Source organism: Ostrea edulis, chromosome 10 (assembly GCF_947568905.1).
Source record: "Ostrea edulis chromosome 10, xbOstEdul1.1, whole genome shotgun sequence".
In the NCBI taxonomy this organism is placed as follows: Eukaryota; Metazoa; Mollusca; class Bivalvia; order Ostreida; family Ostreidae; genus Ostrea; species Ostrea edulis.
The window spans coordinates 27,653,306-27,667,182 of NC_079173.1; the positions used below are offsets into that span (position 1 = coordinate 27,653,306).

At 36.2% G+C, this 13,877-nt stretch overlaps 1 protein-coding gene across 8 annotated transcripts in view; it reads right to left on the reverse strand.

Moving 5' to 3' along the window:
• Window positions 1–237: 237 nt before the first annotated feature.
• The window catches only part of LOC125665654 (RNA-binding protein 45-like), a 22,713-nt gene continuing 9,073 nt past the window's right edge, over window positions 238–13,877 (reverse strand). Inside the window, exons 6-15 of one of the 8 annotated variants that reach the window (XM_048898409.2) lie at window positions 12,797–12,892; window positions 9,313–9,480; window positions 7,763–7,925; window positions 7,096–7,171; window positions 5,125–5,365; window positions 4,643–4,809; window positions 1,768–4,015; window positions 665–1,705; window positions 494–564; window positions 238–362 (exon numbers count right to left, since the gene is read on the reverse strand). In XM_048898409.2, the coding sequence (XP_048754366.1) occupies window positions 4,646–4,809; window positions 5,125–5,365; window positions 7,096–7,171; window positions 7,763–7,925; window positions 9,313–9,480; window positions 12,797–12,892 (908 nt within the window). In that variant the 3' untranslated portion in view covers window positions 238–362; window positions 494–564; window positions 665–1,705; window positions 1,768–4,015; window positions 4,643–4,645. Of the gene's footprint in view, window positions 363–493; window positions 565–664; window positions 4,016–4,642; window positions 4,810–5,124; window positions 5,366–7,095; window positions 7,172–7,762; window positions 7,926–9,312; window positions 9,481–12,796; window positions 12,893–13,877 lie in introns of all 8 variants that reach the window. The other 7 variants (XM_048898410.2, XM_056152365.1, XM_048898421.2 and 4 more) reach the window with 7 other exon arrangements.

Genomic DNA, 13,877 nt, shown 5'->3' on the forward strand with positions numbered 1-13,877 from the left:
TGGATGTGGTGGTTGCCCATTTGGTTATATATATGATATGGATGTGGTGGTTGCCCATTTGGCTATGTACAGTATATGATATGGATGTGGTGGTTGCCCATTTGGCTATGTATATGATATAGATGTGGTGGTTGCCCATTTAGATACATGAATATCAGGGTACTTCGTTTTTTTTCCACACCAACGATACCCTTCACACCAACAGACGCACTAAATGAGACACAGTGAAATAAGTCGTAAAACTTGGTCATTTTTTAATTGTTGCTTACATTCCTACAGTCCACTATAGAATGCTGATTGTGGTCTAGGGTATATAAATACGTATTGTATGAAGATAGGACACGCCACATTCATTGTTGTCACTGCAAATAAAGAGACAGAAAGCATTATAAATCTTGTGGCATTCATTAAGTGTGATATTACAATGATGGTATATTATTATACAGAAAAAATTATGATTCTCCTTTGAGCATTTTCAAACAGATGTACATACCTTAAACTTATGTAAAATGACTTAAAATTGGATGACTTTCATCTTGATCACCATTATCTTGGTCCATGCATCTGCAAAAACAGAACAATAGATGTGAAAAGACTGCATTGGCTGTATGCCAGATATTGTCTACATTTTCAATCCGAGATAAACGTATAGAACGCCAATTACCTGCATACAAAAACCCTCTCTCATCTAAAACACAAAGGATCCTTAATCCTTCAGCATCTTTTCAAGGAGTCTCTCCTCCTATGCATGCTGCTAGGCATCTGTTATTTAATTGTATAAAAAAGAAAACAATTTAAAAATAAACATAACGAAAGTCTCGTCACCGAATCAAATATTGACTGTACTTTTTTATATATATATATATATATATACCGGTATATCTTCATGACTTCACTTTGATGGAGAATTTCATATAGAGCATGCTACCCTATGATGCCTTTGCATTAAATTTCAACACACAAGATTTGTTAATGTATTTTAAACGGCTTTCCTTCACAAGTAACAAACATAAAATAATCCTAAAAGCATGAGAAAAGGGACCAAGTCGGGGCATGTCGATTTCCAGAAAATTTATAATGGATGGATAATAAAACTGAAATTATTATATATAAGTCATACTTTCTAATCATTTAACTACTGTACAGTTACGTTTTCAGTGTTTGCTGAATGATGCAATAAAAACTTTATCATGAACAATATCTGCCTTTAATAAATATGCTTCTACAGTATATAAAATTGTAAACTTCATTGAAGGGGACAAAAATTTAAAAATATATTTTTCTAGCATACCTAATTAAAATCATCTTTGGTCCTTTTTCATGTGGTGAGTCAAATACATTAAATCATTCTCAGTAAGTCATCAAGAAATTAAAGGTAATTCATTACTCAATGAAGGTCGCTGTTACCTTTGCTGGTTCTCATGTCTGTCATTTGTCCTAAACTGGTGGTCTTCTCATATTGTCAGTGTCCGTCAAACGGAATCATGATAATATTTCTTCATTCTCTTTAATTGCTTTGAATACACTGAAGATTCCTTACATGTGAGTAGTTGATGATTTGTGAATAATTACTGCACAAATTAGTTTCCCCCGAGTACTTTTATCAGGAAACTTATTAAATTGGATTTATATAGATTCAAGTCCTTTGATATATAGTACTCAAGATTTCACACTCTCATGAACTGAATTTGAACAGCAGTTTCACCTGATTAAGAACTCGTGTAGTATAGGGAATGCGCAGTAACTAAATTTGAACAGCAGTTTCACCCGATTAAAAACTCGTGTAGTATAATCTACAGTAACGGAAACTTGGAGCCATTTTCAACTGAATTCAATACAGCCAGAGACCTTTGTTCTACATGTTACAGCGGACTTCTTCCTAGGTTTTCATCATTTTCATAGATACTGGGCTTCACTTCAACAAATGAGAATTTGAATGACTGACACAACATTGTCTTTGAAAATGAGTCAGGAGTTGCCTTTACTCTACTGAACTTTGAGCCATTGGGATTGGGCACAAGGTCTATACAACTTGGGACTTCCTGAGTTGCCTGTACTCAAATTTTACGAGGCACAATCTTTATGGCCTGCTGAAACCCTACAACCATAATGAAATTTCTTAAAGTTTTGATGATATCAAATTTCATGGCTTGGTCAACAAAGGCAGTTTTGTTGGTATGTAAATTGGCAATCAGATACCAATTATTCTGTCCATTTTGTTAATCAGATAATATTGTGGTCTTCCTCAACTACAAAAATAACAAATACCAGGGTATGTCTCATGCACAGGTCTCAACTTTACCCCAAAGCGTATCAATGGCAGTGACTAAGCTTTCAAATCATAAATCATTTGACATGATTAGCTTTATCATGTAAAACATCCATAGATGTACTATGCAACCACATTTAGTTTGTACAATATTTGTGATCTGAGGAAAACGGCTAAATCCTAGCCTTCGTCAGAGCAACTGAACAATTTATGACATGGTTCGTCTACAGACACGTCAGAATGTGAGCAGGTCTGAATGGTATATTACTTGTGATAATGTGGTATAAGACCTACATGTACAATGTGTACGCTGTCTTCAACTCTGCACTCGTAGACAGAGATACAGACACTCTTGCACACTCCCTTCTGTTGTCATGGGGGGTGGGGAGTGGGGGTGGGGGGGTGGGGGAGATATCTAAACATGATTGACCTCTATCTCTCTCATCATTTAGGTTTTATGACATCAAAAGTTGGAACATGGGACACACCTTTTCCGACCATGACAAACAATTCTCTGCAATACTAAATAGTACCAATAATATTGTCATTGGTTTTTAATGACTATGATGACAGACGAGACATTTCTCTAAAATGGCTTTCTTTTATTACAATACATGCATGTTTAAAAAAATCAAATAAAAAGCAAATTTGGTGATTAAGTGAAGATTCCAAATACATAGATATAGACTTAAAGTTCGGATGAAAATATTGTTGAAAATAGGATCCTCATATTTTATGAAAAAGAAACTAATGTAGAATTTAAAGCTGCTTAGACTTGTTTCTCTCTTGAAAGTATGATGACCATTCACATTCAGTAAATAAACTGTAGTCACTCAGTAAGTGCTCATTCAAAAGCAGATGACCGACTTTAGAGTTCTATAAATCAGATGACTGACTGTAGAGTTCTATAAATCAGATGACTGACTGTAGAGTTCTATAAATCAGAATTTGCGTCACATGTGTCTACATTACAACTTCTGTTTAGAATTCACCTCAGTTTTAACAAGCTTACCTCCTAACCTGAGTGTGTAGTTCTTATTTGAGCTCAATGTCAGAATGAAATTTCATTTCTTAAAAAATTGAAGTGAAGATGGACAATTTAATTTTGCTTTGATTGCTGTTATTTTTTTTCTCGACTTTGTATAAACACCAATCTGTACAATTGTATGAGAAACATTCTCTAAAAAGTTGCTTTACATCAATTTTCCAACCCTTAAAGTCAATATGTACACCGCCATAAGACCATAGTGAAATGTAAAAATGAAAGAAGAAGTGAATGAATAATGATAAAACTAAAGAATGACATACATCTATTGAAGAGCAAAGTTTACATGAAAATTACTGCCGCTTGAAAAACCTACCAAATGTTAGCCAAAATTTCTGTAGTTTTGCATATGATGTAATTATTCTAATCTCTTTAGGAGCAATGAAAAATGTATTCTACAACTTAGAAACCACTGAACACAACAAAACTTGGACCTATGCTAATGATACTAGTAAATAATACGATACAGTGACACTTATTTGCAACGACAAATAATCAACAACGGATAATGTCAGTAATATTTGCAGAATTCAATTTGTCCATTGGATACCACAATTTTATTGAGGGATCACTCTATCGTCAGGTGTTTTTTGTCAAGAGTTATTTCCCTTTGTCATCCTTTTGTCATCCAGAGTTGTCGTTCTTTGGCATCCTGTTTTCTGTATAATGTCGTCAGTCGTAATTCTTCAGGTCAGTATCTGCTGTAAACATAACGATTTGATAAAACATCTGTTAAGATACTCGTTTACCTTTCAATACGTACCATTTACATATATATATATATTACTGTGGCATCAACATTGTTCGTGGGGGATTAATGTTCATGGATTTCGTGGGTCACTCTTGCCCACAAATTAACGTGTCCTCAGACATTTTTTTTTTACACCAAGTAGAGTTATCTCTCCTAGTCACATCGTATCACTTACCCACAAAATGACGTCCCCATGAACCGGCAAAATTTTGCTTGCCCACGAACATTGGCCCCCACGAATTAACATGATTCCACTGTATTGTACCAAAACTATTTTCACAACTTATTTTTTCCCTTCAGAAAATGATACCGAGAGATTTTTTTAAGACAAAGTATGTTTTCTCTGTCAATCAATCAAATGTTAAAATCTATAAACTCCATCATTCTTTCGTTCTCGTATTCTTTTTCCCAGACAAACACTAGAACAGTACAATGATTGATAGTATTAAAAGGTCTCACATTTCTTACTAACAATTAATAAACATGCTACAGTTTGAAATATTTGTTTTACAGTACAATTTTTAAAAGGTTATGAAAAGAATGCAATTGTGAAACAAATTCACTGCGTGTTACCTACCCTTTACATTCTTTGTTTTTTGGAAGGTTCCTCGTCTTCTGAGTTCCGGGGTGGTTCAGCCTCCAGAACCTTTAGTCTATTTCCTGCCAGGTTTTGCCCATGTAAAGTCTGAATGGCTTTCATAGCACTCTCTTTGGTAGCAAACTTTGCATACCCATAATTTCGAGCTAAAAAAAAATTACTCCTCACTTAGACAAGAGCATCTTTTTTAATACCCTTTCACCAAAGACACTTTGGGTTGAAATTTATAGTGTTTTGGAAGCAGAGGTTACAGAAAGGCATGTAAACAGAAAATTTGAAGAAGTACCATCACTGGACACAAAAATTAATGTGCGAATCAACAAATTTATAGTATTCTTCTCTTATAAACTATGTGTGGATATCAAAATATCAAACTTTATTCCAAAAGACGTAATATTCATCAATTTTATTTTCTGAAGAGTTTCATGTTCGGTGGTGGTAACTTTAGAAATACCAATTACCTGGCAACAAGTACACATCAATCAGATTCCCCATCCGACAGAATGCGTCCCGGAGAACTTTCTCCGGGATTCCTGATGGCTGACAAACTACAAATAGCCTCTGAGCGACATCCGAATCCTCAGGTAACATCTGCTTGGGTGGAGGAAGTGGGATGGAGCAGTACGGTACACGCTCAAAGTTGTACGAGTTGTTAAGAATGGTTTCTGGGTTCAGGCCAGCTTTCTCCAACACTGCTGCTGCCTAGGAAACATGTAGCAACATTGAAATAAACAATATGACAGACAAATGTTATGGTATTAAATCAGTCAAGATTTTACAGTTGATATCCATCAACTGATAACGTGTTTGTTTGGCCATTTGTATTTGTTTTAGTGATTTTAGATAACAATATTGGAGCAAACTGTGGGGCTATTTATGGATATGATGAAACTCCACGCTGACATTATCACTCCAAATGCCTGTACTGTCATCTTTACATGGTGTGTTTCCTGACAACAGCGGAAAAATCACACTTAAATGTACATGTATGTCCGATTTAACGAAAGACATTTCCACACTTTGCACAATTCAGGAATTCTTATACAGGAAGTGACAAACATTCTGTAAGAACTGCGTGGCAATATATGTCAGAGGGTTCTCCATAGACATCTTACTATGCGACTCCCACACAGTAAAATTTTCACCCGACATAGTAAAAATATGTGTGACACTGTAAAAAATTACTAGCAACACAGTAAGATCTGCGCTGATCGTGAATGAAACTAGCGTAACTAAAAATAAGTCTTATTGTTAACTACATTAAAGGGGACTTGTGTAGCATGTGTACGTTTGTGTTTTCAGAGTGAGGGACAGGGATCAGTGCTTCAGATATCACGTAATTGATTACCCCACCCCCCATTACACAGTCAGTAGGTGTAAATTGAACAGTACCGACCACCCAATTTTGAATTGTTGAGAAATCGATTGTCGATAATCACAATCAAGACATGACAATTATTCTTCTGAATCATCATTGGCACAATCAGATTTAACTGCGTTTTAAAGTTTCTTTTAGATGAGAATGAAAATGATGATCTTAGGAGGAAGGCAAAGACAGACTACCGGTGAATAATAGGCCTGTGTTGACGGAAGACAATGCCTCAATTTCTAGCCCTTCTAAACACCACCTGGAATTTCACGAGGGCTGGTTACTGAAATACACATGGCTTAAACATGTGTCAGATATAAGTACTACCGAATTCTCTCTCTCTTTTTTTTTTTAAGAAAAAGAGTAAATTAAATGTAACGAGTGTTTAATAGATATAATTTCAATATTAAAATAAACACAATTTAAAATGATATTATTTTAGTATTTTAAAAACAAATTAAACCTACATTGTAAACAGATTGAGCTACAACAATTTAGAATATGAAAACAGTTGTAACATACAGACAGGGAGAAAACTAGAAGTCCATTTTGGCTTTGCTGACAAGGAAGAAATAAACAATCAGCAATGTCAACACTCACAGATTGCTGCCATCACTGACCTTACACAGATTGCTGCCATCACCGACCTTACACAGATTATTTCCGATTGTCGCTGACTTTAGTTACATTGCTACTAAATACAAAATTTGACTATTGATTACATTGTCTCTTTCTGCCATCTTACCCTGCGGAGCGTCTCATTCTGTTTGTCTGGGAATTTGACTATTGATTACATTGTCACTTTCTGCCATCTTACCCTGCGGAGCGTCTCATTTTGTTTGTCCGGGGGTGGGCCTCCCCCTCATTTGACTATTGATTACATTGTCTCTTTCTGCTATCTTACCCTGCGGAGCATCTCATTCTGTTTGTCCGGGGGTGGGCCTCCCCCTCATTTGACTATTGATTACATTGTCTCTTTCTGCCATCTTACCCTGCGGAGTGTCTCATTCTGTTTGTCTGGGAATTTGACTATTGATTACATTGTCTCTTTCTGCCATCTTACCCTGCGGAGCGTCTCATTCTGTTTGTCCGGGGGTGGGCCTCCCCCTCCTCTTGGTCCAGGATAACCTCCATAACTCCTGTTAAAAATAATGTTACGAGTAATTATCTACCTGGATGCAATTTCCCCCTCAATTTCTACATTCATACAATGCTAAATCCTTATCGCCAATGCTGTTATCATTCTTCCACTTCAAGATATGCAATAGCAACACATGACTATTATTCCTCAGAAGGAGTTTACAGTAGTCATTCTACAGTCAGAATTGTTTCTGTGCAGATAAAAAGATACAGTAAAACCTTGTTATCTTGAACTCGATGGCACCAAGAAAAAAAACTTTAAGATATCTGAAGATTCGAGATATCATAGGTAAATTATTCAAATAATAAATGGTTTGGACTTTTGATTCACTTCGACAAATCCATGATATTCAAGATATCGGTGTTCGAGATACCAAAGTTTTACTGTATCTGGAATGGAATATTGGAGATATCGGTGTTCGAGATACCAAAGTTTTACTGTATTTGGAATGGAATATTCGAGATATTGGTGTTCTAGATACCAAAGTTTTACTGCATTTGGAATGGAATATTCGAGATATTGGTGTTCGAGATACCAAAGTTTTACTGTATTTGGAATGGAAATCATTTCAACTGTTGTGTGTACTTACGGGTCCATCATGCCGAGCCCTCCCATAGGGGGCCCATCCATTGGTCTCTGGTCTTCAGCAAACCTCACCATAAGACGACTGCCGATAGGATACTCGAACCCATGCAGCTTATCACGAGCGTAGGACGCACACTGAGGACTGACATAACGAGCATAAGCCACTCCTAAAAAAAAACGATACTCGATAAGACATAACCATCACAGTGCTACGACATAACATACATACACCACACCTAAAAATCGATATTCCACAAGACATAACCATCACAGTGCTACAACATAACGCACATATGCCACACCTAAAAAAACGATATTCCACAAGACATAACCATCACAGTGCTACAACATAACGCACATACACCACACCTAAAAAATCGATATTCCATCACACATTACAAAACATGTTAAATTGTTGGATTCTATATTTTGTTAATCTATTGAAACTAATGAATATGCATGTAACGGAGAGACTTGAACATGTTGTCTGAGTTACTTGTGTAATACATGTATGTTGTTGATCATGATTTCTTTGTACTTCACGGTTAGTGTGTTTATTATCTGTTATTTGTTTTTCATGCTCTTCCAAATTCAAAGAAAAATAATTTAGTGTGTGCCAAAGAATAAATCATAAGGCCTTGGTTGATTCTCTTTTGGGATGTCAGTATAATTTACTGTATAAATCTCAGAACCAAAATCAACAAAACCAGGAATAGGAGATTGAAAAGACAGGATAAAGCATTAGTGCTGTGCATTTAGCTAATACTGTACATTTATCATACTGTACATTTAGCTTACTGTACATTTATCACACTATACATTTATCATACTGTACATTTAGCTTACTGTACATTTATCATACTGTACATTTAGCTTACTGTACATTGTACATTAGCGCATACTGTTTTTGCTATACATTTAGTGAGTACTGTTTTTCTGACATCTATCATATTATACATTTAACATACTGCATATTTTACCTATTTAGCATATAGTCACTGTATTCATAAAGTGTTCTGTACAATTATGCTCACAAACACTGCATTTATCTCAACGCATTTAGCATGTGCACCCTGTGGAAATTACCTGTGGTTTCATTGAAGTCACAGTACTGGAGGCCTGGGATGACTTACCTGTGGTTTCATTAGGGTCACAGTACTCAAGGCCCAGGATGACTTACCTGTGGTTTCATTGAGGGCACGGTACTCAAGGCCCAGGATGACTTACCTGTGGTTTCATTGAGGGCACAGTACTCAAGGCCCAGGATGACTTACCTGTGGTTTCATTGAGGGCACGGTACTCAAGGCCCAGGATGACTTACCTGTGGTTTCATTGAGGGCACGGTACTCGAGGCCTGGGATGACTTACCTGTGGTTTCATTGAGGGCACGGTACTTGAGGCCTGGAATGACTTACCTGTGGTTTCATTGAGGGCACGGTACTCAAGGCCCAGGATGACTTACCTGTGGTTTCATTGAGGGCACGGTACTCGAGGCCTGGGATGACTTACCTGTGGTATGATTTACCTGTGATTTCATTGAAGACAATGATTTACCTGTGGTTTCATTGAGGTCACAATACTCGAGGCCCGGGATGAGACTGAAGAGCCGAGTCAGGTATCCCTGGGTTAGTCCTATGGGGGCAGTGATTTGAAGCCTGGTACAAGGAGTGGATGTGTTGTAGGACTGTAACATATCCATGGGACCCTTGCCAATGGGAACTACTGAGAACAAACATTTCAACAAATATATTTCAGCTAATCATTAAGATGTAGAAAGGCTTTTATCTTGAAACTCTGATGAGCATTCTTGTTGGCAAATTATTTAAATTCAAATATGGTATATCATTTATATTCTGTCAGATTTTAATTTATCAGCACAAGAAAATGTTCAGAAACATAATTAGATTTGCTTGAAACTTTTTTCTGTTTGCTATCACAAAACCAGTGGAACATGTATATAACCAGCACATTGATTAATATCCCTTTAAGGAATATCTGGGACAAAAACTAAATTTAAACGTTTTTTCTTTTAAATCCGACTGTCAAGCACTTTTTAGCATAAAAAATCAGGAGTTAAATTAAAACATATCTAAAGATTTTCCATAATTATGCACTTGCATGTAAACTTTGGTCCCTATTATGGCTACAAGCTACCTCCAGGGGGCCACAATTTTTACAAACTTGAATCTGCACTATATGTATGTCAGGAAGCTTTCATGTAAATATAAACTACTTTGGCCCAATGTTTCTTGAGAAGAAGATTTTTAAAGATTTTCCTCTATATATCTAATAGTATGTAAAAATTTTCATCCCCTATTGTGGCCCCATCTTATCTCCAGGGGCCATGATTTTATCAAATTTGGTTCTGCAATATCTCAGGAAGCTTTCATGTAAATTTGTACTTTCCTAGTCCAGTGGTTCTTGAGAAGAAGACTTTTCAAGATTTTCTCCTAATATATTTGTATGTAAAACTTTGATCCCCTATTGTGGCCCATCCTACTGCTGGGGGCCATGCATTTTACAAACTTGAATTTGCACTATGTCAGGACACTTTCATGTAAATTTCTACTTTCCTGGCCCAGTGATTCTTGAGAAGAAGATTTTAAAAGATTTTCTAGATATATTTGTATGTAAAATTTTGATCCCCTATTGTGGCCCCATCCTACCCATTGGGGCCATGATTTTTACAAACTTGAATTCGCACTATGTCAGGAAGCTTTCATGCAAATGTAAATTTCTTTGGCCCAGTGGTTCTTGAGAAGATTTTTTTCTATATATTAGTATGTGAAACTTTAATCCCCTATTGTGACCCCATCCTACCCACGGTGGCCATGATGTTAACAAACTTGAATCTGCACTAAGTCAGGAAGCTTTCATATAAATCTCAGCCTTTCCGACTCAGTGTTTCTTGAGAAGAAGATTTTAAAGATTTTCCCTATTTATTTGTATTTAAAACTTTGCTCCCCTATAATTTTCCCCATCTACCCCCAGGGGTCATGATTTTATCAAACTTGAATCTGCTCTATGTCAGGAAGCTTTCATGTAAATGTCAGCTCCTCTGGCTCAGTGGTTCTTGAGAATAAGATTTTTAAATGACCCCACCCTATTTTAGTGATTATCTCCCCTTTGAAGGGGGCATGGCTCTTCATTTGAACAAACTTGAAAGGCCTTCACCCAAGGATGCTATGTGCCATGTTTGGTTTAAACTGGCCCAGTGGTTCTGGAGAAGAAGATGAAAATGTGAACAGTTTTTGCTGCCAATGACAGACAATGGAAAAATTTTGATTAGAAAAGCTCACTTTGAGCTAAAAAATAAGAATAAGGAAAAGAGAAAGATAACAAATGAAATGGCTGCCTACTACCCCTCGAAGTAAGACATTCTGTTTTGAATGCTCATAAATTTATTTTAAAATAATAAATTATAAATGCTGGTACAGATTAGAATTTCAAAGGCAGGAAATGGCAAATACTGTATTAGGGCTGTTCCAGAAATGATCAAATGGGGGGGTCGGGCGGCAAATGATATTTTTTTGTGTGGGTGGTCGTATTTTTTCATATTTTAATTGTTCCGTGGTTGGACTGTTAAAAAAAATATTTATTATGGGTAGTGGGTAGTTTCTATTGTTTTATTTTGTGCCACGTGGGTGTTGAGTTTTCAGAATATTTTTATTGTCGCTCTTGTCGTGTTGGTTACAAAACGTCGGAGGGAAAATTGAAAACGTGCTTTCGAAATGCTGCTTTCAAATCGGAAATAAAATAGAACTATTTGAGTTGTCGCTCTTTGCAGCGCATAACTTTCCATTATGGCACTCTTCAAATTAGAGGCGCGTTTAGTAGGGTCCCTTTGGACGTGATGGCGGTGAACTCTGTTCTGTAGATTATTACAGTTTACAGTGCATCGATTTTGGGAATATTTTAAACCAATAGGTATTCCGTTTTCTAATAAAAATAGGCAAACCTTAGTTGATTTATACGAGGGTACTGATGCGTTATATTTATCAGTCGGTGTGATGGTGATATAGAGGCCTCCGGGCGCGGGCTCCATTAGAAGATGAACGATTCGTGGAAAAACATATCCATACCCATTTCATGATAATAGCATCGTTTGGACTCCCAATCTTTCCAACATTCCCGCCATAGATGCCTTTGATTGTTGATGTGACATCGTTTCTTCAGAACTAATGTGATACAATGTCGCACAGGCATTACCGCATCATTGACTAGAATGTTTGTCCCGAAAACCTCGCGAGATTTGTACCGTTTTCATTTTTTGTGGTGGGTCTGGTTAGTTTTTTTTTTTTTTTAGATGGGTCATTGTAAAATGAGTTTATTAATTTGATGGGTCATGGGGTAATTTTTTTTTTTTTTTTTTATGGGTGCTTGGTATATACAAAAGGTGCCTCCCGACCCCCCCCCCCCCCCCCCCCCCCATGTATTTATTTCTGGAATAGCCCTTACATTAATTGACCCTTGGTACACTGAATGTCTTACTTTGGCCATTTTCCTCACCTCCTTTTCTTGGTCTACTCAACATACAGTATTTGTACAAGAAATAAAAATAAAATGTCCAAAGAAGCTTTTTCTGTGCTTCAAAAATTACCTTACTTATATTCAACAAATAATAATTTGCAATGCTAAACACATATTTTGGAAAAGAGTAAAGTTTGCTAAAATATTCTGACTTCAAATAAAGATACCTAATTTACCAATGCCATTAGCGTTGTTTTTCCTTTTGTTAATGATTTATGTAGAAAATATCACAAACCGTGTGTTGAACAGGGATTATTTTCTCTGATTAACAGTCACATAATTCTGATTTTTACACAAGAATTTAACACATTGGAATTTTTGAGGAGAATAAATGTTGAAGATCTGAAGTTTCAGGAGGTTTTTGTCTACTTAAAGTTAGGAAAAAATCAGGAACAGCTCAAAATACAAAAAAGAAAAAGAAAAAGGAAAGGCAGGAGTCGCTTGACAGACTCATCTAAAAATCAAACTAGTACGAGTCTTGTCTATATAGCTTTCTATAGAGCTATACCTGGCATTGGTGGAGGTCCGGAGGGTCCTTCATGCATGTAGGCATCGTAGATATCCCGTGGAGGCCCTCGCATTTGATCGTAATGTCGCTTAGATCCTAAACAGAGATAATCCATTTAAAATTCATTGCAGATTAGTAAACACAACTACACATCAAAGGAAACTTTTTAAATTCTAAAAACGTAAATGCTGTGAAGAAAAACAAAAGTTAAAAAGTTGTATGATTTGAATTTCCACAAATTTTGTCTACCTTGTAAAAACACACACGTATGTATGAGGCTGTATGTATATGTTATACATTATTTCACCAGTTCTAACCAGAATTATTTGGCTTTAAATCGGTGCTTTCAAACAACTGTCACTCGACCATTTCTAATGCATATTCAGAAGATTTCTAATGCATATTCAGAAGATTTCTAATGCATATTCAGAAGATTTCTAATGCATATTCAGAAGATTTCTAATGCATATTCAGAAGAAAAATCAGGTGACAGTCACGTGTCCAGTTCAGATTTCAGAGGTGTCTTATCCTTGTAAAACTGTGTACTTTGTTACTACAGCATCGTGTAATAAGTTTAAGGGAGAAAAATTATCAAATACGTCTAAGTAATTCGTTGTTTCTGCTCTTTCAAACCCAACTTTAGGCAGTTGTGTCTCAGAGTGATATATATCCTCTCATAACAGACTTATCGAGTGACAATTGTACTTATGGGTACCCACGATATTTACTTTTTAAGTAATCTTTTCAATGTTCTCTTTTACATGTAAATGTTTTCAAGCATGTCATCAAGCAAGCATGTAAATGAAGGGAAAGTTAATAACTTTTAAAAAACTAATTAAGTTACATTTTCTTTATTTCACACAGTCACCTGTCATATCGCTAACCCTGTAAACCACCCTTGAAATGTGTAAAATGGATTTGCATACAAGTTAATGAAAACCTGTTATAATGCCAAACCTATTCAAAGACCCCAGGACTCTATCAAATTTGTTAAATTACATCTGTTAAATTTTGAAATTACCCCCCCCCCCTCCCTAAAAGTTCTATGTTAGAACCCATCTTCATTTGACACACCCTCCAC